Source organism: Scomber japonicus, chromosome 9, assembly GCF_027409825.1.
Source record: "Scomber japonicus isolate fScoJap1 chromosome 9, fScoJap1.pri, whole genome shotgun sequence".
In the NCBI taxonomy this organism is placed as follows: Eukaryota; Metazoa; Chordata; class Actinopteri; order Scombriformes; family Scombridae; genus Scomber; species Scomber japonicus.
Genome location: NC_070586.1, coordinates 21,732,154 through 21,759,006, shown reverse-complemented (window position 1 = coordinate 21,759,006; position 26,853 = coordinate 21,732,154). Strand labels below are relative to the sequence as shown.

The following is a 26,853-nucleotide window of genomic DNA, read 5'->3' as shown; positions in this document are numbered from 1 at the left end:
GAAACACTCTTAATAGCTCTCAGTTTTGTACATTAAAACAGGTCTGATCTTGCAATCTTGTTTTTCATGAGACAGTAATCAAGACTCGTGTCTATGTATGGGTTTTTTTTTTTTTTCTAACTTTGGGTTAGGGCTCTAAATGATCCCTCTGGGAAACATGGTCACAGCTGACCTCGACTACTTCTCATTTGCCGTGGCCAGTTGCTCGTGGATTAATAGAGTGTTGAATTCTCTCTCCCTCTCTCTGTCTCTTTTTACTGACAGAGAAGCTGATTCATCCAGGCCCAGAAAATGATCTCATCAACCCCCACCTTCTCCTTCTCCCTCCCTCCCTCCCTCCCTCCCTCCCTCTCTCTTTCTCTCTCTTTTTTTCCCCCTCTCTATCTCTCTTCCGCCCCCTCCCTTCCTTTCTTTCTCTTTCTCTCTCTTTCTTTAACAGACACATCCCTCCTTTTTAAATGAAAACAAGCCCTCCTTCTTGGCAGTGGGTGCTGCTGAAATTCAAACAATCACACATTAAGGAGAGTACACGAGGCGCTCCAGCAGAGGGGAGAGCCCATGCTTTAGAAGGTTGTTAAAGGGGAAATGAGATTATGGAAAAGATTTTTAAAGGCCATGTGAGAAGTTTTTTGTTTGTTGTTTATTTTTGTGCTTCCCAACAGTTTGAATGTAGGCCTACATAAATAATAGGTCAAAGTTATGAACAGACTCCCCACAGCCTTAGAAATCAAGTACTTCAAGTTTCTGATCATGTGCTTCAACTTTTGGAGCTAAAGGCTCCAAAATGTCACAGGCTGTGCCTGAAAACCCCTGAAGCATTTTTCCTGATGTTATCAAAATGTTAACATTATTATAAAACCTGAAAATCAGGTCTCTCACACCAAAGTTTGATGCAACCTTCAACCCTTGTGCTGAGCTTTTAGTTGTACCTTACTGAATATAGTGTCTGATTTTTTTGTCACTTGGGGAAAAAGGCGCATTTTAATCTGTTTCCAGTGACATCACACACATTTTTGTCTGTCTGAAAAGCTCTCTAAAAAAGTAGTTCTTCTTCATTCTTCTTGCTCCACACAAGCAGCTGCCTTGGCTATCTTGTTCAGTATGTGACACAGATCCATTTTTTGTCATGCACACAGTTGATCATGTGGTCCTGAATTGGTTACTTTGTATAGTGCCCTGTTTCGAGATTGTTTGCCTAGACTGGATAACACTGCTGATCTACTGTATAGCTACTGTATATCTTAATCCCTGATCTCCTGCTGTTTCAGGGTTTAAAGGCCCTGTCCTCCCAGGTGTGAGATCTTTGATTTGTGCACTGTACTTGAGTTCATTACAAAACACACTTCTAGACAAGACTGATAAAACTTCACCGACATAGCAGAGTTTTTTTTACTCATTACTCATTATTTAATCATGAGTTGAGATTATAGAGATCAAAAGGAATTTCTTGCACTATGCAGAATTTCAGTCCCATGAGCTTTAAAGGTCTTTTATCACTTGAGGCTGTTTGGGAGAAACTGCACAAAGACTTCATTATTAAGTGTATGGAACACACTTATATGTTAACTCAGATGGAAATTCAGTCAAATTCATTTGTCATACTCTCACAGATAGACTAAACAACATTAACACCAGGTACATTCAATCAAACTAATTTCTGTCATTTTGTCCATTTTGTGATTACCAGCAGTGGTTTAAAGTAACAAAGTACATTTACTCAAAGATTGTATCTAAGTACATTTTGTGTTACATTTGATGCTATTTAATACCTACAGTCTATTTTTATTACTGATATTCCACTGTATTTTTAATAAGGATAGCATTAAACAGCTGCAGTTCGAGTTTTAACCAGAACAAAGAGATCAGAGCACATTACTCCAGTTCTAAAGTCTTTACACTGGCTCCCAGTCAGCTAGATTTTAAAGTTCTGCTACTGGTCTACAAATCACTGAATGGTTTAGGTCCAGAATACATGAATGATATGTTAGTAGAATATAAACCCAGTAGAGCTCTGAGATCTACTGACTCAGGTCAGATAGTTGAGCCCAGAGTTCAAACTAAACATGGTGAAGCAGCTTTTACACAACTGGAACAAACTACCAGCAGAACTGAAATCAGCCCCAACTGTGAACATTTTTAAATCCAGGTTTAAAAACTCTTCTCTTCTCCTGTGCTTATGATTGAACTCTTTTAAAGCACTTTACATTTTAATCTTTCATTTGCACTCTATGTCCTTTTAATGATTTTAAAGCAAATCTTTATTTTATGCTGCAATCTTATATTTAATGCTCTATTCTAGTATTTTATTTCTCTCTTTCTATTTTTTCTGTACTTTGTTTTTATTATTAGTGTGTGTGTGTGTGTGGGGGGGGGGGGTGGGGGGGGGGGGGTTAATTGTTTTAAGTTTCTCAAATTACATGTTTTTCTGTTTTATGTAAAGCACATTGAGTTGCCATTGTGTATGAAATGCACTATATAAATAAAACTGCCTTGCCTTGCCTTACCTTCATATCATAACAAAACACCCTGGAAGGGGCCATCCTGTATTTTGGGGGAGTACTTTTACTTTTATTAACACTTTATTACTTATTTAAAATCTTGAAAGCAAGATTTTTTACTTCTAACATTATTTTTGAGTAATGTTGATTTGCCACTTTAGTGAACGATTTGGAAACATCTTCTACCACTGATTGCCAGTTTATTACCAGTTATTATTACTGATGAACAGAACCAGATGAAATACCAGGAAATCAATCAGTTACTTTAATTCAGACTTATTTTTAAAAACATCTGCATACCTCAACACCTTAGGTCGCAGCCTGCTATGTGTGTCTGTAGTATCCTGTTTTAAAAGTATGATAACTGTATTTCTTCTGACTGTATGGTGAAGATGGGGTTAAGTTTTCCTCTACTGCCGAGCGTTTATCCCTTATAATGGGATGTGCCACCGAGTCGCTCTGCTGGTCTAAACTACAGCAGGTCAACATATTCAGTGCAAGAGGCGGCGCAACATGGGCTGAGCCTCTTTGCAGTGAAGATGAGCTGTAGACTCGGTGCTGCCCAGTGGTCGCGATTTCCCCGCTGAGGAGCTGATTCGACTCAGACACATTGACATGGTGACACGTGGATTTTTGTGGGGAAGAGGATCCACCGGCCACCGGCTGGATTAACCGGTCGTCGGATGGGTGTGTATCGGCGTCCCAGATTGAACCGTTTTCATACTCTCTCCGGGACCCGGCGATGCGCTCATTAAAGGAAACGGGTTTCACAGAGACATCCGGAAAACGCATCCATGCGCCACGGCCACGCCGCATCCCAATATGTCTCTGACAACACAAAGCCTGGCTTCAAGGAGCTACGATAAGAAACCACACATGCAAATCGGCATGGGTGCGTCAACACGGTTATTTCTCTGTATTTTACCCTTGAGGCTTTGGAGCGCAGTTGTGCAATGAGACATTCGGGAATGATCAAGTAGACTTTATTGATACATAATCCGACAATATGGCTGATCAGAGCAACATCCAATCGGCCGCCTCCAAGAGTATTCGGCCTTTTAAATCCAGTGAAGAATACCTGTACGCCATGAAGGAGGACCTGGCTGAATGGCTCAACACCCTATACGACCTAGATATCACTGCGGACACCTTCATGGATGGGCTGGAGTCGGGCTGTGCCCTCTGTCGGCACGCCAACAACGTAAACCGCGCCGCCCATGACTTCCAGATGGAATACCCGGGAGCTGCACAGTCCATGAAGGTGCCATCCAAAGATGTTGGCTTTCAGTCACGCAATGTGGTCGCCGGTTCGTTTGTGGCGCGGGATAATGTGTCCAATTTCATCAGCTGGTGCAGGCAGGAGCTCTGGATCAAGGACGTCCTCATGTTTGAGACCAACGACTTAGTGGAGAGATGCAACGAGAAGAATTTTGTTCTGTGTCTCCTTGAGGTGGCGCGTCGTGGCTCCAAGTTTGGCATGTTGGCCCCCATGCTGATCCAGTTGGAGGAGGAGATCGAAGAGGAGATCCGGGACCAGGGGAGCCTGCAAATCGATGCAGGGCAGCCAGTCGAGCAGAGCCCGCCCAGCAGGTGTTTCAAACGGAAGGAGAGCGTTCATAGTGTGGAGGATGAAGCTGATCCGGAGCCTTACTGGCAGCCGAAGAGAGTTTTATGTGACATGCGAAATTTGGATGAGTTGGTGAGTTGCCAGATGGGATAGATAGTTCAGCTAAGATTTAATTATATTGTATAGGAGTGACCACTAGGACCCAAGTTGTATCACATCATCACAGTGTAGTCATGCTTTGTCATAGTGTGATGATCTCACATCTCAGTTTTCACATAATTTAACCTTCATTGCTCAACACAATGCCATGTTTCAGGGCTAAATATCAATCCAGTGAGTTACCCACAGTTTTTCACCGCCTGTCCTTGACTAGGACTTAAAACATGCAGCATGTTTTGTCTGCTGCGAAACAGTATATAAAGCAGTTAATTTAGGACCTGTAGTATCTCTCCCACAGTAAAACACAAACCTGCGAAAAATGAAGCACCTCCACTGAATATATCATGTCAGTGCTATGAAGCAGGCCTGCACCATATAGATAACCTGAGATATGTTTGTGTGTGTGTGTGTGTGTGTGTGTGTGTGTGTGTGTGCATATGTCTCTGCATAACTTTGCTTTAGAGTGACCTGTTAAATTCCTGCTCACCTGTAGGGTCAGTGTGTGTTTGACAGCCAAATTATTGCTCTCTCACACAGGAGAGGTCTGAAGAGGTCAACACAGTGACATTTTCCCTACATTCTTGTTGAAATGTCAGTTCAGCCTCTACAAGAGATGGAAACATTTCTCTCAGCATTCAGGATGATTATCACCGGTGCTAGAAATGACCTTTTTCATTTAGTTTGTCCATCAAGAATACAGCAAACAGAAATAGTACAGCGTACTGCAGGGAAGGCAGGTCCTTTACTGAAGGTTACTAAAATGCTATACATTAAGGGGTCCAAGTCTGGAATTTTAACCATCAATGCCTGTCAATCATTTTGTTGAACTGGTTGACCTTTTCTAGGGCCTGCTGACACAAGTTCATGAGAGTGGCAAAGATCTCATTAGAGCAAAGCTAACGACCAGGCAGACAGACCAACAGAACACATGCTTGGCTGGCGAGTTTGGGGGGGAAGTTAATATTGTCGTGATGATGAGGAAAACAATGTCGGTCTTTCACACCAAAGATGCGAGGGACAGCCAAGAGGGAGGAGGAGGAGGAGGAGGGAGACAGTCGAGAGTCACACTCACGCTGTTGAGGCAGCAGAGCAGAGCAGTTCTAATGTGACCTCTGTGGACAGAAATAGGAGAGCATGTGGAGGAGGATGTGCGCTGTATGTATCCAGACTGTCTGAGTGGACACGCTCAATCATATGACTGAGCGCTTAGGATTAAACAGGCTGATGGCATTTTGGGACAAAAAAGCTCACAGGAAAGCTACAAAGCTGTCTTTCTGTCCTTCTCTGACACATCCCTCCCTACACTCTCGCTAACAGTACACCCAGAGTCTCGTCTATCAGACAATGATGGTCAGACACTTTTGACTGGCTTTGACTGATTTCGGAAGCCCCAATCACCATGTGTTTGGTGTATAAAATCTTCATCCTCCCTGTCTATCTTATAAAATTGGTTGCATTGCTGCACAGAACAGCACACATCAGAAACTAAATGGTCAGTTATTACTCTCAAGTGTTTGCTAAGTTGTACAAACACATCCTGTCTAATGAATTCATCTATTTGTGGTTTATTTCTCATTAAGAGGTCAAGACCTTGTGTGAGATATATTTCAATTGAATGCCTCTTAATATCTTGGAAAACACAAGAAAACACTCAGAATGAAATCTACATTTTTTACCCAGTGCCTGCTTAATCACTTCACTTGGTTCTTGCTGTAAGGCGACGGGCTCCTCTGTTCTTTGTGACATTAGTCACAAGTTTATCCTGCAGGATACTCATGAAACACTTTTCTTTGTCGTACTGTCTGATGTAGTAGCCTTAGAGGAGATTAGTGTCTCGTAATTTCTGAAAACCTCATTGCTAGTGGTCATGAGTATTTGTCAGAGAGGGAGAGGAGGATAGTTCAAGGGCTTAGTTTCATTGGTCCACAGCTGTGATACCAGACTATGTGTCTACTGCCATCAGTCCTGCAGACAGAGCAACTTTCCTGCATCATGCTGGATGGATTTCATTTCACAGGATGGTTTGATGCTTTTCTCAACAACTTCTTTTCCTTTAATGATTTTACATCTGATAAAAATCATAAGCTCATACATGTGACGCTTTTTTTAATTATACATTATTCATCAACATATTCATGAGATGTCTCCCGCATATCTGAACAAAAGTCAAGTGGGAAATTTTAGACGGTTGTACAACAAGTTGAACTTTAATTTTGTGTATAGTTCATCTTTTAAAATTTTGGCATTTAGTTTCTTGTGCAGCTCGTAGCATCTCAATTAGATTGGCAGCTGTCTATTTTTCTACACAGTGTTTGGTAGTTGGATGATAAAACTAATCTTGTTGTTAGGCTCAAGACAATACAAGTGTAGTGATAATAGGATTAGATGTCATTATTCTAATGAGTGTAGTAACATTGTATGTACACACAGCAGGATCATTCTAAGTGTAACTGACCCTAAAGACGTGGCTACTGAATAATCACAGTAAATGTAAATGAAAACAGCTGGATGTGGCTCAGTAGGTAGAGCAGTAGCACACTAATCAGAAGTAGTAGGTAGTTCAATCCTCAGGTCCTCCAGTCTGCATGATGAAATGTACTTGGACAAGATACTGAACCTAAAATTGCTCCCAAATGTGAGTGTTAGTGTTAGTGTGATGACTAAAAACTCCTGATAAGCAGGTTGACACCTTGCATGGCAGCCTCTACCATCAGTGTGTGAATGTGTGTGTCAAATGACTGGTAAGCAGTCCATTTATCATCCAATTGCCAAATCATCAACTATTAACTGTTACGCTTTGTCCAGCTGCTGCCATCTCCTAAAGCAGTCAGGTGATATATCACATTAACTACCTGCTAGATACAATCACAGTTTCTTTACATAAAAGCTTTTGTACATCCAGTTCACTTTCCTGGTTACAATAAGCTGTTTTGTAAACACTCACCGCTGTGTCTCCCACTGATCTGCCACTTCATACACTCTTACTCATCTCATAGTGGAAATGCTTTACACTATTGAGGAAGTAAGCAGCGTCTCGTTTCCTTTAGCATGGATTGACTCAGGGACATGTATGTCTAAATGTTTTCTTTTCCTACCCTTGGAGATGTATAAGGGCAGCAGCTGGTTTAAATTCCTGTATATATCCACATAATGTTTATCCTTTGCATTAGAGGATTTTCTCAAACTACTCATATCACCATTAGAGAGGGATTATGATGGTGACTTCGATTCAGTCTGTATTTTCCTATATGCTCACTTCAGCCTAAGGCAATGAAACATGGTTAGCTACCTAAACAAATTACCTTTTTGTGTATTTTCTAGGTCTTACAATTATGCCCTGGGCCTGGTCATAAAAACACATGTAAAGTAGCATACATATAATAACTTAGATTGCACTTATGGACCCCTTAATGGGCACTTTAATTGTTCACATGTTTATTCCATCTATACACCACAGTAATTGAGCTTATACAACAGGCAACTGAAGAACACGGGGGCTTTGCAACCTTTGTCGGTGTGATTTGTTTGCCATCTTTCCTTCTTCCTGTTCACTCATATAAACTGGTTCATGTCTCTTCTCACCCCAGGCTTCAACATTTAGACCTTGGTTATTTCATATATGTGGAAGCCCTTGCTCCCATCCCCCACCTCTCTACAATGGAGATGATAAAGCAAAGAGCAGAACAGTCTGTCTTGTTGGTAGCATGGAAGAGAGGAAATGAATTGACTCTGTCACTGTTGACAACGAGGTAATCAAAGGCTGTCATCTCAATCAAATACTTTGCATGGAGACACCAGCAGAACATCAGGTCAGGGCGATAAAGAGAGAGGGGAATTGAACATAATGTGCCTGTATGGACATTGCACCATTAACCTTATGGTCCAACTCCTGCATTCAGGGAATAAAAAAGGGGGGTTAGACAAAGGCTTGTGTGCCGCGAGTGACTTTACTGTACACTCTATTAAACCTGACTGGAGTGAAGGTTACTCTGGGAGGGAGAGCTACAGTAGAGAGGGAGCCAGAGTAAAAGGGGAAAGTAGGTCATGCTTTGGATTGAGACACTCACACGCTTTGCTGAGAGAGCGTGGCATCCTTCAGTGTTTCCTCTTCTTGTGTCACATGTACCCATCATTTTAGGGGTTTAGGATTGTAAAGGTCTTTTCTTCTGTTGATTTTTCATAGCAACAATACAGAGTATATCTCACTCCTCCTTACTACATTTCATTGCAGGAAGGTGCAAGTGGAAACGGCTGACTCTGCACTTTGCATATTCCCGCTTTATGTCTTTATTGCAGCGTTTGATGATATCAGGTGATCGTTTGCATGAGTGTCATTTAATTGGGTGTTTATCTGAACAAGCTTCTGTCTGCGTGAGTTGCCTGCCTATTTTCTGCCACTGCCTGCAGCCTCAAGCTGGTCTCAGGTGGGGGAGTGTCACAATGAGGCGAGAGACCTCAGAAGGACATTAATTCCTCTAATCTCGGCTGTCGCAAGGGGAGGGTTGTTGAGCCCAAATGAAAGAAGTCAGCAAATAAGTTAGACACTGGCTTCATGTCTAACTTCCTGGACAGAGTGATTACATTCCTGTTTGACTGAGGGAGATGGATAATAGGTATTCACATTACAGCATTTGATGTCCATTAGATTCCTATTACCTCACAGTCCCCAATGAGCTGCTTGTCATATGACCAGAAGACAGGCATTGATTTTTCGAAAATGGTTTCCTTGAAGTGGTGGATGAGGTCTGCCTTGGAGCTAGTATGATTACATTTTTCATACACACAACACAGGTTATAAAAGATAGGAAAGAATATTATTATCCTTATTTTTACTGCAACAATTAAAAGAATAGTTATAGTTAATTATGCTTGTTGACTTTCTTAATGAATTGAGAGGTACCACTGCCAAGTCTATACAGGAAATATTAAGCCACAGCAGACAGCTGTTGTGCTTAGCTTCGCATAAAGACTCAAAACAAGGAGAAACAGCTTGTCTCCAAAGGTGGCAAATTCTGTCTATGAGCACCTCTAATGACATTGTGTATCTTGTTTGTAAAAATTGTAATTCACTGTTCTGCATTGGCAGGAACACAGCTCAGACTCCATGAAGTTATTGTTCCTGGCCAAGGACTATTTTCTTACTGCTAGACAGAGCCAAGCTAGCTGTTCCCCTCTGTTTCCAGTCTTTGTGCTAAGCTAAGCTAACCATCTGCTGGCAGTATCCTTATATCTACCATAAAGACATAAAGTGTGGTATCAGTCTTCGAATTTAACTCCTTCCAGAAAGCAAATAAGGCCATTCAGTCTATTCTTTGTATGTGTTCAGTGCCAAAATATAACACCACTCTATCTACTATGTTCTCTCCATGAAAGGTTTCTGAGTGACATACCTCACCCCGAGGTGTTTACCCAACTCCTTTTCTGTCAAGTCTCTGCTGGTCTGGCCTGTTGGACCAGCATGCTAACGGTGTCTAAATACTTGTACATCCATGATCTCTCCAGTTCTTCCCCTCAGACTACAGGCCCTACCTAATTAGAAAACATAATTATATTTCATGCAGTCATTCGTCACCTCCCATACACCCCCCAGGTTGTTAAAGTGATAATTTGTGCAAAGAGGCTGTTCCATGTTTATGAGATGGACCATGGTTATTTACAGAGGAGTTGTTTAAGCAGTCTGTCAGATCAGAGGCTTAATAGGAGGATAGACTCTTTTGGAGCTGTTTTCAGTGTGTGTTCACAGGCTTTAGGAATGGTTACTTGTGGGTGGTGAAGCAATAACCACTCAAGTTCCAAAAAAATCTCCCTCCTGCTAAGCAGGCGACCCCTGTGGCCTAGTTTCCATGTCTCTTTGTGCTTATCTGATGGCGGAGTTGTGTTATCTTGGGAAGTTTCCAGTCATGGCAGGAGATCCTGAAGGCATAAAGATACGTTAAGAGAAGAGTCTTCTGTCATTTTTATGTAATTCACATATAAAGAAGTGCATATGCTGTGCCTTATGATCTTCTAATCTTCAGTTTTCTTAATCTTTAATAGCACTGTGTATTCTGTTGTAAACTCCCTCCACTCTACAATTCACTCACAGAAGACAAATCCTGGAGACGCCTTGTGCAAATTCCTGTGGAGTGAGTTGTTATAATCTTCAGTTTTTATTGTCAGACAGTGATGAAATGAGCTACAGCAAACCAGCACACCTATGTTTGATGTAGGCACCAAGGCAAACTGTGTTGCCCTGTTTTTTGAATCATGAGGAGATCAGAAATATTTGCAAATGGATCTGTGGCTTCCCTCAGTTCATTTATGAAATTTGGATCCTGGTTTGAAAACCTGAACCACAAAACCAGATAACTAAAAAACAAAACTACATTTTGTGTATTCACATAATTACCACCAATAACCTCAGACAGATTCGTTCTTCAATCTGAACTCATACCACTGTAAATATTCTCACTACAGTAGAATGATATTGGCAACTTTGTACATTCCTTTGTCATGATAACATTACATTAAGATGCAGTCTGACTTCAGCATGTTACTCCATATTACAAATCAGTAAAGAAAATGGGAAATACAATCTAAACATCTGTATCTCTACCCCTCCCACTTCCTCCATTCATCCCCAGGGTTTGCTCAGCCCTCAGCCTATCTCTTCCATGAATGGACCTCTAGATGTTTGCAAGTCAGGAAGGAATTAGAAAGGAAAGGGATTGTTGACTCACACTGAGCAGATATGACGTTATCCGAGTTGTGGGCCAGACAACTACAGTACAGTATGTGTTCTTTAAGTTAAACGGAGACAAATCTAGAAACTTAAATCAAAGGGAACATCTGAGTCTGACTCTCATAATGAAAATAAAAATGTTTTGCAAAGACTTCTCTGCATTCCTATCTTGAGATAGATGCAGTAGATTTCCAGTATAGGGGCGTTCTGTGAATTGTTCAGTTGCAGCTCGTTTTTTTCTCTCCTTTTCTTTCCTTCTCTAAAATCTGCAGCTCTTACTGAAAGCGTCTCTCATGTGACTAGCATGCATCCATAATTCATCCCTGAGTTTTTCGCAGTGTCCCAGCTTGACTTCCGCATGTTTCCTTAGTGACGTTGTCTTTCTCCTCCCCTTTTATCTCATGGTGTGTGTGATAGCGGGTGTGTTTTGGTTTCTGTAAGTCTGAGTGTATCCATTGTTAGCACAGCAAAGACATGGGAAGCGCACACATTTCAGGTCCCACAGAGTAAATACCTGAAGTGTCAGGGCTGCTATTGATCAGATTATTATTATAACACTTCATGGTTCAACTCTGCTTCCTGTTCAGTGTTGTATATAAGACACAGCTTGAAAATTCTTCACCTTCCCTCTGCGGGAAAACTTATGACCTCAGCTGAACAGCTCTGGGGGAGGTGTTTTAAGGAGAGAAAGAGAGGACTGAAGGGCTTTACTACAGCAAGAATGAAAATAAGAAGGCAAACTGTACGGTTAAAAAGGGAAGGGAAAGGCTATGTGTGTGTCTGTTGCCATAGCAATCTTTCCATTAACTCACTGGCTAGGGTTTTTCCAAACAGGGCTCGTCAACCTACTGACAGAATGAAAGACAGAGTGACAGAGCAGAGACTCGCAGAGACAGAGAGCAAGAGAGGGAGCAAGCAGATGTAGTGAAGTGTAAGCAAAACAGAGAAAACAAAGACAAATATAAGTCTGGTCAGCCTGTGCATGGACTTAAAATAAAAGCTGATAGAAAACAAAGAAGATGAGAGAGAGAGAAGGAAACATGGTTAAACAGTAGTGGCAGGTAAGGAGGAGAACAGAGAGGCAGGTGAGATGCCGAGGCTTAGCTCTGATTCCGCCCTCTTTAATTAGCATGAGGCAGAAAGAAGGGTGCTATTTCAAGAAAATAACAAGGTGCCTCCTTAATCTTCTGAATACACCATAATATAGGTGTTGTAGGCCATGCTGCTAACATACACTATAAACAAGAATATCCCTCAAGTACTGTAGCCAGCATGAAAGGAACTTTAAACAGCCAAAGGGTGGGAGGTCACGACCTGAAATGTACCCCCGACTCACCATTTGATCACTTATACCCCTTTTCCACCGAGCTGGAGCCAGTGCTGGTCCGGAGCTAGTGCTAGAGCCAGTGTTCAGTTGGTGCTAATCCAAGCACTTCCATGATTCACCAGTGAGAGGCAGCAACATGGTGCAAGGCATCTAGCCTGCCGGAAATGAAGAAGAAGAAGAAGAACTCTGGCAAAAAAAGGATAAAAATAGTACTTTTAATCAACAAATCTTTAACCCTCTGTAAATGCCACGCTAGTCAGCTAATGAATGTTAACCTTGCTAGTCTGCTAATAAATGTTAGCCCCGATAGCCAGCTAATAAACGATAGCCCTGCCCCCAGTCCGCTGACGTAATCGGTTCTTGCTTTAGACCAGCAAAGAGTTGGTGCTTGCTCTGGCTCCCGTTCTGAGGCTCCGGGCTGGAGCTTTGGCGGTGGAAAAGCAAAGAACCAGTGCTTAGTCAGGCTCTGGCTCCAAACCAGCACCAGCTCCAGCTTGGTGGAAAAGATGTATTAAAGGTTTTGAGAACGTACTTTCTCAATTTACTTCTTGCTAATAATGTCGCACGTAAAAGCACAAAGCCCCCCCCCAGAACAGACCTCCCTGAAATGACTTTTTGCAGGTGGGGATGTCAGTACATATTCATGTTTTCCTTTGCACAGTTATGGAGCACTTATTCTTCTTCCCTTCCTCTGCTTTCCTACGTCCACTTTGTTGCTTTACTTTCTCTCGCTCCTGGTCTCCCGGTAGACAAGTGTGCACACGCCTTTGTCTGAGGGAGACGCCAAGAAAAACATCAAAGTTGTCCAATCCTGCGAGAGCCCAGGCCTGTGTAGCACAGGCGGATCTAACTCCACCCTGCAGTTGTGTCTGCTTAATAAGCAACCCCAACCACAGCAAGGGCACCGCCTCTGACTCTCTTGATTCAAAATCCAGCTGGCACCACAAGGTCCTGCTGACATCATCACCACCAGTCTGGTTTCAGAGCTCTTTCTTTCCTCAGATCATGATGTCACGAACAGAAACAATGTCATGTAAAGGCTGAGAGAGCTAAGTTGGAGAGTATTCATTAGCACATCCACATATGTATTTTTCTGGGACTTTTTGTGGTGTACTGAATAACCAAAATGTTCTCAAGAAATGAGTTGAAGCAGGACTTGTAGTGTGGTTAGAGAGAGGTGTGAAGCAAACTATGGAGAGCAAAGTTGGCAGGAAGATGACGCACACTCACTCCAACACCCTCATGCGCGCAGGAGGCCAAGACTGCTCATTTCTCACTCCATGACATACAGTCACTGTGTTGTTGACACATAGCAGGGCTTTACTCACAGAAACAGATATGTGACTAAACATGAAACCTGCAGGCGCACTGACCTGAAGAACAGGAAGAGGTCACAGTGAAGTTCCTCTCTGATGTGTGTTCTCATGTTTTGTTATTTTCAGGTGCGTGAGATTCTGGGCCGGTGTTCCTGTCCAGCTCAGTTTCCTATGATCAAGGTGTCAGAGGGGAAGTACAAAGTCGGGGACTCCAGCGCATTGATCTTCATCAGGGTAGGCCCTCACCACTATAAACCTTGACATCAAATAGAATTGCCTTTCACTGTGAACCATGAGTTATGCCTACTCTTATTTTTTTATAGGCATGGGTGCAGTGTAATATATGGTAAAATAATAATAATATTTTGTCAGTGAAAATGTTCAGTACAAGATGTTTTGATCACCTGCATTGCTGCTTTGGCTGTTCATCACTCTTATTATGAATATTCACTCAAATTAAGTTATTTTAATGTCCTTTTGAATGTGTCAGAATTAATATCTGTAATATTAACTAAAGCTTCCTCTGAATAGGCTTATTCAAATATAAATATATCAAATGGAAGAACAAAGCTCCATGCACACCATACATCACTTGCACCTTTAAGAAGTTAAGAAGTTAATTGCTGAGATCTCGGAACACAGTGACATTGTTATAGATGAAGTCTGATACCACAAGAAACAAAAGCAGTAAGATGATTATACAGGTTCTACTTCTACATGAACCCCCAGGTGAGAAATATTTTGACAAGAAAACACACAGTCTTCTATAAACATTCTTCCCAGTTTACAGGCCGCCTTCCTGGTTTAATTTGTACCTACAGACTTCTATGTTGTTTCCAAAGAGGAACATTTGTGGTTGAAACATTGTCATGTTCACATAGAATAAAAGAAAAATTGGGAATGAAAGAATTTATGGGTGTGCTTGTGCCTCCTGTTTGTTGCCTGATTGAACTTTCAAGCATTATATTCTGTAAATGTGCACACACAGTGAACTTATATAATGAGAGATTATTACGATTTCAGTTAAGCCCAGTTTCAGTTTTACCTCCCAAATAAAATGGTTTTATTGGTTTAATGGTTTATTTGACTAAACTGTATGATTGCTTTACATCTCATGTTTCCAGATTGCAGCAATCACTCTTGAGGTCAAGGTTATCCCAATCAATAGAAACAATGACTAAACATATGAATCACCTGTAATTATCCTTTTAAGACCGTTTTATTACATGTGCTCATCTGTACACACACAGTATACTTTGGCACATAGTGCAGAAGACTGTGAGGCCTGCAGTAATTGCAGGGAACCATACAGTGCTGGCATATGGCATCATATGTTGTTTCAAGAAGAACAGGGTTAGGTATGAACAGATAAACTCGGCTGCTCTGCTGCATCAGTACGTGTAGCAGCATTTTCATTTATGTCCCTCTTGAGTGTTTACAAACTGCTTTCATTTGGCCCCCTTCCAGGACTGTATTTTTCCAGTCAGACACAAATAGAGTTTTAGGTCATTTCCTGAGTTGGCCCTTATCTTGGCTGGAGCCTGTTTCTGCTGCACTGTTTGTCTCAGTTACAGTGTAAGAGCTGTACCCTCATCGGGTCTCACAGGACTGGATAGGAAGGCTGGAGAGGATCGATTTGGTCTCAGTTACCTAAAATGTACCGCAGCCAGATTAATGGACTCTTCAGATGGCATTCCAAGTTGCCTGCATTTACAGGATAGGTCTGCCTGGCTGTCCGTAATGGCAATATTTCTTCACTTTGAGCAGCACCGCTTTGTCCAGATAGAGAGATGTGATACATACTATATGTTAAAATGTTACCATGGCACAGCTTCTTTTCTTCAGAGTGAGCTGTCGTGTACTGAACTTAGCAGCACAAATTGTTATGGGCTGTATAAAAGTTAATGGGCTGGGGAAGGAGTTTCAATCATATATTTCACTTTTTAAAAAGCAGGACACCTCCCCAGTGTCCCCCACTCATAGGAAAAATAAAACCCTGAAGCAGAGACAGGACTGTTGCCCTCTCCACACGGCAAAGCTTTATAACTGACTGTGCACTCTAAACACATAATTTGCGATTACTTTGTCTTCATTAATTGAATCCCACAGGGTAATGCTTTATGTAAATTTGGTGTGAGAAGGAAAAAATGTGTATCTGCTCACTTTCTTTTCTCTCAGCAAAAAGCTAAACAAAAACATGCCCTTCTTCCTTTTCTGACTCCTCTACCCCCCCTTATTTTTGTCCAGTCTTAATATGGACTGTGTTTGGTCTTCATAAGTCTTCATATGTTTTCCTGTAACATCAGCCATTTTAAATGTGGTAGACATATTTAAATGTGCCTGTTTGGGGATGGACCTTGTGTGTGTGTGTGTGTGTGTGTGTGTGTGTGTGTGTGTGTGTGTGTGTGTGTGTGTGTGTGTGCATGTGTTTGTGTCTGGGAGCCTTTGACTTGTCAGATTAGCTCTCTTCATACTGTCGCCACCCTCTCCTGATTCCTCACTGAGGATGACAGTGATTATGCATATGCCCAATCAGCTACAAGTGCGGCCAACACACTTCCCTTATTCTTCTGAGGGGAGGAAGCGGGCAGCCGCCTTGAAAGCCAACAAACCCCTATTCAGCTGCCAAACCTCTGACAAGCCTCTTGGGCTAAACGAGGGGATGAAGTAGAGAAAGCAAATGGGCGTATGTATGAACAGAGGGGGGAGTAAATAAGGTGTCTTTGTCCCCAGAGAGATCACCCCTTACGGGGAGGAGATGCCTACAGCTGAAATGAACAGTGAGCAATATTTTTGTTTTGACCAACAAAACTGAACCAAAAATTGGTTCAGCACACCCATACTATGATCACAAGATGTCTCTCTGTTCCATGTTGCCATAGAAACTGGGATTGGGTCTTTCTACACTGGTGAAGACTGTGATACCCCTTCAGTGGCTGGGAAATCAGGCAGCTGAACTGCAGATCTGAAGTGGAACATGGTCCCTAGACATCTATTCAGCCTCGTCAGACTCTTCAGTAGAGCTACAGCATTATCATGTATAAAATAGGCCATATGAGATGAGCTTGTTGGATACAGAAATTACTGAATCAAGTGTAGGTCCAAAAATAAATTGGGATGGCTGAATAATGTAATGCCCATGTGCTTTTCTCTTAATTCTGCTCTGATGCTCACCAACATTTAATATTTAGTTGTGTTATCAGAGCAATACAATACTATGACAAAAGTGAACTGAATAAGCTAGGAATTAATTACCCTTCATAATTCAATTTATTTTTATGCAAGTAACCCACTCCAGTTACACTTTTTTTCTTCCATTTAACCATTTTATTTGGATGCCCATTAGTCCGCCTAGGGTCCAAATGTAGAAACTATAATACATTTGTTATATGGAGATATGAAGAAGTATACATGTCACAACAGCACCTGTATCACTGTAAACACTATCCAGAAACTAATTGGCTGAGGTAAACGTGAGAGTATTTAGGCCAGAGCAATGGAGAGTAAGCAGTTTATATTCTCAGGTCTGATAGAGATAAGCAGATCAGCTTTTTTGACGGATTTGATGCAGTAGGGGAGCAGAGCAAGGCAGATGAAAAGACTTGCAGTGGATTGGCAGGGATTGTGTTTGAGGGAAGGTGGGGTCAGACTTTGGTGTGCACACCATGTCTGTGGCCTCTCTCAAAGCATGGTCAGGGACCCATTGATGAGACATCATGCCACATGTGACTTGGTGGAAATAAACTCTGTGCCAGCCCACACAGATGTACCGTTATGACTTTGCCTTGCCTGCCCTCAGAGACACGGGTACAACCTTTAAAACATGTGGCTGGCAGACCCTGTTACACAACCCAAGGCAAGGGGATGCATCCACTGGGCTGTCACATCAGGCGAAGTGTGCTGCCTCAGTTAAGGCAGCTTCTGCCTGGAGGGAGTGTGGCTCTTTGGTCTGATGTTGTGTATGTGTGTACCTCAAAGAGCAGAGGAGAGTAGGAAGTGTCATATCCACCAACCCCCCTCTGTTATGGCTAACCAGGCCCCCTCTTCTCCCTGCTTCCCTCCCCGATAACAGAAAACTCAGAGAGGACAGCAGGGGTGAGTTGTTACAATGCTAATTCACACTGCTACCCTCTGAAAACATGGGGACGCCAGCTGAGAGGCATGAGAGAGGCCAAAAAAGAGTCTTTCACAGCACTTTGGCTCTTTATTATGCTATCGTTCTCTGTTTAATTGTGAGTTGGCATGGCAATGAACAGCCCTCATAATGGCAGCAGCTGGGGGAGATGTGGGAGAAGGGGGAGGTGTAGGGGAGGGAGAGGCACAGGCAGGGGTGCATCTAGATGTTACGTAACACTGAGGGTCGGTCAGCCTTCAGCAAGCTGTCCCATTTGTGGAATTTGCATATCTATTGACTTGTGCAGTGTGTGTGGTATTGCAGGGTATCAAAAGGTTTTGTCATTTTACTTGTGCATGAAAGTCTGTGTTACTTTCTTTTGAGCCACTGATGCCTTGTTTTCTTCCATCAGGTCCTTCGTACTCATGTGATGGTACGTGTTGGAGGAGGCTGGGACACATTAGAGCACTATTTGGACAAGCATGACCCGTGTCGCTGTGCTGCTTTTGGTGAGGTCACTTCCTATTCCACGTCTGTCTCTTACAAAACAACTTCATTGCTGTGTCTTTGTGTTGTATAATTCATGATGAATTTATGATTACAAACAAATTATTCACATCTGATGTACTATGTTCAGATTAGGAGCACTGACACTGGGGAAATACAGTTTGTTGATCAGACATAGCAGACATATGACTGTAATGCATGCAGTTCTGAATTCTTTCATTTCATGTATTCAGATTTGTGCAGTTCACTGATTTGGCATTGTTATGTCACCCAGAAACAGTCTGTTTATGTCATTGTGACCCCTGGCCAATATTCCATTGAGCCAAGAAATATAAGTCTGGAAAAGGATACAGTTTTGTAATGGAAATGTGCTGTCATTCTGAGCCTGTACTTTACCTGATTGTACAACACATCTGTATAGTAACCATCTAAAAACAAAGACTAGTTTGTGCTTATAAACTGGACACCTGTCGTGACAATTCAGTGTTAACATTCACTTTGATTAGCATCACAGTGGTACAAGAACATAAATATGTTGGGTGAGACCATCTTTCCTTATCAGTGGATCCAAACTGCTGCTGAAGTGATGAGTCAGGGGCTGGCTGTCTGGTGGACAGCTGACACTAGCTGAAATCATAATTGCTGTTGCATTTCTAATCACGAGAGGTCATGTTGAAGATCATACAGTATTAAGTGATTATGGTAACAGACCCTTTGTGTACTATAAATGTTCTCCCAAAATGGTGGGATCATCACAATTTTTATGATTAGCTAGTTTCATAAATACTAGGAATGGTCCATATCCCTGGCCAAGGGAAACAACAACTTATCATAACTACTGCTGCTATTTTAACACTTTATAGTATTGACGTTGATAGCTATGATGTATTACTGGACCTCTCTTCATTATTTTAATCCTTGGTGATTCTGCAGGTGTTTATACAGGCTTTCAAACAATGTTGGTTAGAAGTCTGACTTAACCACATGTTACCATTTGTCAACCCAGCCCACCGCTACCACCAGGCTAAAGCCAGTGGCCAAGGTCAGGGAGGCCAGAGCAAGTCCTCGAGTGCCCACTCATCCCGCTCTACTAGCCCAGGTCCACACTGGCGAAATGAAGGCATCGCACCTTACAAACCCCCTGACAGGCGCTCCCTGGAGCCCCCCTCTGCTCCATGTGCATCTTCCTCTTCCACACGGACAGGCCGCTCTCAGAACCCTTCTGTCCCCACTGAGGTTGACTCCAATGCAGCACGTACTCTACTCCCACGGCCGCCACGAGACCGCTCAGAACCCCGCCACTTTAATCCTCTCAGGTGAGTGTGTGTACCTACACAAGTGTGCAGATAAGTGTGTGGATAGTGTGTTACCATGATAAGAGATTAATCTCTCACAAGTAGCCTGGCAGGGGTGGCCTGCTTAGTTTCTGCCACTTGCTCTTTTGTGCCCACGGATGGACAGACAGACACACAGACAAACAAAGAGTTTGACATATACACAACAAATACACATACCAGGAAACCACAGATTAGACCAGAGCAGATTTATCTAATCTCAGGTGACTTTGCCCTGATAAATATGCCTCATATAGCACCTCCTAGTGGCGACAAGGTAAAAATTAAACATGTTTACTAAACTCTCCTTTCTCAGCACTCTTGCCTATTCTACTTTCATTCAGTTAATTAGACTATTGAATCAACTGCCTAAACATATCTGTGATTGTGAGATCTGTTGCTCAGGACTTTCCTCTCTTGCCAGTGGAAAACAGATGGTCTGCATCAGTATGAAGGCAGTGATAAATTACTCACACATCAGTTTTCTCTGATGTACTTTTGAAGTGGCATATCAGTGATGGGGTTGTGGCATATATGACATGTAGAGAGAATGAGATCTTTTTATGCTCTTCATGAAGTTGGAAAAAGGATTAGTTGGTCGCATACCTTCCCTATATGTCAGAATGTGAAGGTGCCATTGTTCAACACAATTAGGAGCGGATTGGTGGTTTACTTTGGCTTCTATCCAATGTGTAGCTCATTTCTGTATTGAGCGATGGCTCAGACCAGACGTCAAGGCAACAGCTCATTGGAATTAACCCTGTGTGGGTGGGGCATCTCTTTTCAAGTGCGCCAGACTAGATGAACTCTAATCTGATAACTATCCCTAGACAACTGTTCCCAGCTAACTGGGGAAGTAGGTCAACAGGTGGTCTCCATGTGTACCAATTACCATGTCAATATATATAAATAATCTATGCTTTACTTTAGAAGTTTAGTGTAATCAAACATGAATTAATGGTATAGTTCATGATCTAAATGAAAATAAAAGTGTAGCCTTACCACCAAAATTCAAAGCACCAGAATGGGACCTGATATCCTTCCTAAATTGGCTGAAGGGTCTTGGACACTAGATAACAACTATAATACAATGATTCTGTAAAAAGTGTAGTTACAGCAGAAATATTTGTGAACCATGGGTTGAAACTGGCCAGTGAACCTAACTGTGATCAGTTGAGAAATAGACTAAATGTTATTTCTTTAATCTACATATAAAATATATATTGGAGTACACCTATAATGAACATACGTAGTCAAAAAATAGCTAAATTTATTGGCTTTTAATATTTGATTTACTTGTATACACTCTGTTGATCTTAACTCATCAAATCTATCTGCTCTTCCTGTAAGCAAGCCTCTAGTAGCTGATTACATGGTTAAATCTGATGGTCTCACTGGTGCGTGACAGTGGAGTGGTGTCTAGCTGCGAAACTGCAGTGTTGTGTGTTTGGTAAGAAAATCTGCAGGACTGCTAATCCTGCCCCCACTTGCTCTCAACTTGCCTATAATCCCCCTGGCTGTCACTGTCCACTGTTCCAAGAAACACCAAGCCTTAGGTCAGTTAGACTGTGTGTGCAACAATGGCAGGTTGGAAGACAAAGACTCCACATTGCACAGTAGAGGTCACCTCATGCTTTGATGGATGATAACATTTACTACAAATCTGTTGCTCACTTGAGAGCTGAGTCAGCAGCAATATGGTGCCAGTGTCCCAACTGTGTACAAATATGAGTATAAATTGTGAGAAACATTTTTTTAATTGTGTGATATTATTGTAAATATAAATTACTTTTTCTGTCTTCCATATGTTGTAGGAATAAGGAGACAATGTTGCCAGTTACAAGACGTCTGTCTGGAGACAGTGACTCCTCTACAGCCTCCTCTAAGGGAGGAGGGGGAGGAGGGGGAGGAGGAGGACGGTACTCTCTTGGTGGTACTTCACGCCACTCCGGTGAAGAGGTCATCCTACTTGTCAATCGCAAGGAAGGCAAGCATATTATAGAGAGGCCTGGAGCTGGAAATCAGACACCATCTATGCGTCCCTCACTGCCCCGTGCACGCAGCCAGTCTCGGGAACGTCCCACACTTGCTCCAATGCTCAAACCTAACCCACCACAAGGATCCCCTGATGGCGCACGGACCCCCCGCACAGAGAGGGGCCGCTCGCTTGGAAATGAAGGCCCAAGAAGACTTCATGCTCCACGTTCCCACAGCCAGAGTAAGTTACAGAACCGTACACGGTCCAGCGATGCCAGCCCGGGGCCTGCTTCCTGCTACAGAGACCCTCAGCCTCCACCCTCAGACAGACACTCTCAGGATTCTCGGGCCAAACAACTGCCCCCATCCTCCCCTAGAGTGAGTGGTGGGTTCACCAAGAGGCAGTCATCTTCATGCGCCAACTCACCTATTAAAGGAATCCAAACCAACAACAGCAGCCCCAGTAAGAAGACCATAACTACTCCCAGACCCCCTGCCCCCCGCTCACCATCCATAGGGAAAGGCAGGCTGCTGCCCCCAGTCACCTCTGGAGGTCGACGTTCTCCACACTCATCTCCCCGTAACGCTCATCATCACACTGCCCGCTCTCCTCGAACATCACATGGCCCTCGTTCTACTGGGCGAGGCCATCATAGGAACTGGTCTGGCGTGGAGCGCCAGGAGCTGGAGGAGGAAGGAGTAGGCTGTGGCTTCCAAATGCTGCCAACACTAGACGCCCAGAAGGAGCAGGACCTATATCGCAGCTTTGAGGCTGAATTCCTTGCTAATACACAGCAGGCTAAAGGAGTGTCTAGTAGAGCCCCTGGAGGAGTGACCCTGCAGGGAGCTGGACCACATCCAGCGCCAGCACCCACTGATCCTAATGTCACTGACTCTGCTTATTCATCCTCTAACTCCTCCACCTCCTCCCAGAACGTAGGGCCGAAGATAGGAACTCTTCCTGAGCTCAGGGAATCCAAGAGAACTAATCCTCGTCACTTCTCACTGGAGGACCCCTTGAATTTACTTTACGGACACAACTTTGGAGGACCACACAACTTTGGTCAAGGAGAACCTGAACACTGGGGGGATCGTGGAGGGGGTCTCAAGAAGCTCCCAGCCATCTCTAGCTCCATGGAGGAGAGGGAACATCTTTTTTCCCTGTCTGGTCATGGAGACTCTGAGTCTAACAGACTGATGAATCAGGTCCCTTCACAACCTGCTTTCCACTGTAGGAATATGAATGGAGACCATGGGTGTTGCCCTCCTACAGGGTTGCTTACAGGCCAACAGGGTCAGCTTGGTTGGGGCACAGGGCATGAAGGTGATGTTCCTCTGGAGAATCACCAGCCAAACTTACCATATGACTTGGAAAATGGTGACGGCAGTGATGACCTCCCACCCCCAGATGCTTGTCCGTTACCTATCCCCCTTCCCCCCTCTGAGGACTGCTCCTTCCAGGATTCCTCCAGTGAAAACTCTTCAATGTGCTTCAGTCTGAGCGAATCCCGCTCCGAATCCCCCCCACCATCTTCACCCCTGGCCAACGGGGATGCAGACGGAGAAGTGCTGCAGACTAAGAAAGGGCAAAAGAAGACTGACAGGGTAAACACTATCTCAAAGCACAAACTGAGATCCAGGATTAGGCCTCGTATTGACAACAGACCAGAAAACAGCCCCTCACGCATCCCCACCCCGGTCAGCTACAGAGATCTGCAGGCTAATGACACCCTTTCACCCTGCCACACCCCACCGCTGTCCCCTCAGAGCTCCCGTTCAACTGGTCGCCCAGCCACATGCAAAAGCCTGCACCAGGCCTTTGCAGATATGATTCATCCTCAACCACGTTCTCCAGCCATGGGCAGCAAAGATTGCGCCTTCCCTGGACAGTCAGGGAGCTTGGACACTGAAGCTTGGATGTAGCTTAGAACTGATGGGTATGACACAGGGAGTTGTCATGAACGTTGACTACTGTGTAAAAAAAAAGACTGGGCTATAGACTGTTCTCATTGCATGTCAAACACTCATTTTTTTCACTTAGTCTCTCCCCTGAATAACTTCAGGGGGTTCACATTGCTTTTATTTTGCACTCAAGCCAAATTATTTATTACCAAAGGAATGGTCTTTAATATTACTTTTACTGTAATTTTAATGTGTGCAAGGGGGCAATTTTGCCAATCATAAGGTGTTTTTCTTGTGAAATTCTTGTGGTTGATGCAACTGCAGAGCGATAGAGAGAGAGAGCATATGTGCTGCCATTTTCCCTACTGAGGGGCATGGTTAAGTGCCAGGGATTTCAAGCTGCAACTCTACAAACAGTGTGAACACTAAACCTTAGTCAGATGGATTGGCTCCCTCTTGTGGTATGTCACAGCCTTGATAGTCAAAATACTGGCGTAAGGACTGATATTTTCAGTCTCTCCACATTAGTGGTCTTCATTATACACATATTTACAATATACTAATAGGCAACATAGACAAAAATATGCCCATCCTTGCTCTCACTTAAAGAACACTACATGTACTACCAATCTCTGTACAGTGCTCTGCTGTTATGTGTGTACGATGTCACCTTTTCACAACCAATTCACGTAGTGGAGATAAATAATGTTTGTTTAAAAATGTGTTACAGGTTTTCAAGATTATGTTTAATGCAGTAAAACATGTTATAGTTATTTCTTCTTTTTAAGTGTTGAAATATTTTGGATCAGTGAAGGTTATATTGCTTTGTGTCATTGTCACTGAAACGGAAATGTTGAGCGCTCTCCCTCAGACCAAACTGTACTCTGGAATACAAATGCTAAATATACATGTGCGGAAGTCAAATGCTTAAGAGAATGAATGTGTAAATACATGTGTATGTGCCCACTGAGAGATGTGGATGGGTTATATGTAAAAGGGCATTGAATATACAATATAATGTACATATTTGCTCTATTAAGTTCTGTGCGGCCTTAGCTATGCAATATTGGTGTTAAAAATGCCTTCACAATTCCCTTTGCCTTAAAATTAATTCACAGGTTAGTTTTTGAATGTTTTTGCTTAACATCACTAAGATCTATTCGATAACACTACATTGCCATCTTTAACAGTTTGTGGAGATAGAAATCAGAAAAATTGAATGTGAATGTGGTGAAAAGTGAGGAACGTTGCCAATTTTAATTATAAATGTACTTGATGTAAATGTACAATTCATGCTAAAGATATATAATTTATTGCCTATGAATCCTATTAGTTGTTTTGAAACTCAAGAAACAAGATGACCTGCTTACCAAATGGATTTTAAAGAGATGCCACAAACTATGGTGACATCTAGTGGCTAAGGGAAAAAATGTCATCAAAATAAACAGAAATACTGTTTTCTTGACACAGAACCCACTCTTCCATACTTTTGGAATTACATGTTCTGGTGCTAATTGATGTAAAGTTAATTACAATGGTATGATAAGGTGAAGTTAGATGGATAGAGGAAAGCGTTTACTAGAGTGTTTGCATGTGTGCAATAGTGCATGAATAATAGAAACTGTAACTGGATATTAAGGTTCTCTTGTGAAACTCTTGTACAGTCACCATCAGTATGAGAGGCCAGACTCCAGCTACAGTAATTCTGTTTTTGGTATTTAACAGGCTATGGCTATTTGAAAGTGGAAAGTGTGAATTGTAGTGTCAGTGCCCTGCAGAAGCCTTATTCCTTTAAAAAAAATATAGAAGAAAGAATTGTTATCAATTGATAATTGATGCTTTGCCCAAAGGCCCCTATTTCTTGACATCTTACAATGTGGAGACAATATCAGTTTAAAAAAGCAAAATTTGCAGATACAATCTTATTGCAGGGCACTGTGAATGGGCAAAAAAAGACTGTGTGTATCTTTGTGTACATACTATATGAACGTATGTACAGAACTGGAGTAAAGAAGGGTGTGATGTCGGTCCTATTTATTTATTTATACAATTAAGTCTCAGTAGACTCAAGTGGCAACTGTGTCCCAAGTACTGCAAGTGAACTGTAAGTGTTGAGGGAAATCCGAATGAGGTGGTGTCCAACATGTACAAACATCATGCATTGTAATATTATTCATTTTTACTCAACAGCATACATACTTCCTTTGTCTTCACATACTGTGAAGACACATTATCCATTAGAAATGTTTCCTGTTTACAACTGGAGTAAATCAACAGACAAACACAATATATTTGGGCTGTTTTGCAAAACTCAATCAGCATCAGTAAAGTTATAGCTATGTTGACCCAATATGTAGCTGATAACTTATTTCACTTATGGGATGAGATATTACATGTTAATGTGTTTTACATATTTTAAATGTACAATTTTAAGTGTGAATTTGTTTTTGGCTTAATTTAAGACATTTTCATTTTGACAAACTGGTGTTTTTTGTTGTTTTAGAAGTCTACCAGCTATGTGATCTGTGACCATGACTTTGGGTTACAACAATCATAACAATTTTAGAAAACTCTCTCTCCTTCTCTCTACCCCCAATCAACACAATCAGAATGTTCATGATCAGAAAATTTCTTGTTTGCTAATATTATTTTCCACTAAAACTTCAGTTAAATGTACAGGTTGCTTGACATTGTGGCATTTGTATGTATGAAATAGCAATACTGCAACATTTCACTGTTTTTTGAGGTTGAAAATTCTGTCAAATTGTTCTTGTAATAAATGTTTTCCTTTGAATTAGATCTGATCTATTTGGGGAGTGGTGGGGTGGGGTGGGGCGGGGTGCTGTACTTGTCAGGGGAAAGCCTGAATGTGGATGTGGATAAAAACATTATATTATTCTTCATGAGCAGTGATGTTGAACTTGGTATACTTGGACAAAATCAAATCGGTGCATAAGATGTCTAATAATCCAGTTTGTTCAGTAGACCAGTATGGATAATCTCTTAATGCAGATGTTGCAGTCTAATGTTAAAAAAATAAAACTGCCAGAAACCCCACCCTGTCCTGATGTATAATGTATAGAGCAGAAATGCTGCCTCCCTCTTAAATAGTTATATGTTGGAAAGATATGACTTACAGTATTACCAGTGTATTTACACCAGTAATTTTAGTAACACTGGTACTACTTTCAACCTGACTGGATGACCATTTCATAATTTTACATTATAACGGTTTTATAGCTGTTAAAGTGAATTGCCATTTATTTTAGTGTTCAGTGGGCAATTACAGCTTGGGACCACCAAAAATCACTACTAATCTAAAAGAGGAGTTATTCAGCTTCTTTTTCTCACAAAACTATGAACTGTGTCAATTAAATGAAAGCTGACGTTGCTTCTCTGTTTGCAAACGTTATTTTGCGGAAACACGGAAG

The 26,853-nt window shown here is 42.2% G+C and overlaps 1 protein-coding gene across 1 annotated transcript; it reads left to right on the top strand.

Annotated features, from left to right (window-relative positions):
* Positions 1-3,474: 3,474 nt before the first annotated feature.
* On the top strand, positions 3,475-23,443 carry gas2l1 (growth arrest-specific 2 like 1). Its single transcript, XM_053325702.1, has 5 exons — positions 3,475-4,197; positions 13,715-13,822; positions 18,115-18,211; positions 19,216-19,525; positions 21,358-23,443. The coding sequence occupies exons 1-5, from the start codon at positions 3,505-3,507 to the stop codon at positions 23,441-23,443; spliced, it is 3,294 nt and encodes a 1,097-aa protein (XP_053181677.1). The 5' UTR covers positions 3,475-3,504.
* The last annotated feature ends 3,410 nt before the right edge of the window (positions 23,444-26,853 follow it).

What these genes read in the sequence shown, in the direction of transcription:
- gas2l1 (XM_053325702.1), top strand. Translation starts at nt 3,505, where the DNA reads ATGGCTGATCAGAGCAACATCCAATCGGCCGCCTCCAAGAGTATTCGG. An exon ending in TGCGAAATTTGGATGAGTTG is followed by an intron (nt 4,198 to 13,714) that starts GTGAGTTGCCAG and finishes TGTTATTTTCAG; the next exon opens with GTGCGTGAGATTCTGGGCCG. An exon ending in GTGTCGCTGTGCTGCTTTTG is followed by an intron (nt 18,212 to 19,215) that starts GTGAGGTCACTT and finishes TTGTCAACCCAG; the next exon opens with CCCACCGCTACCACCAGGCT.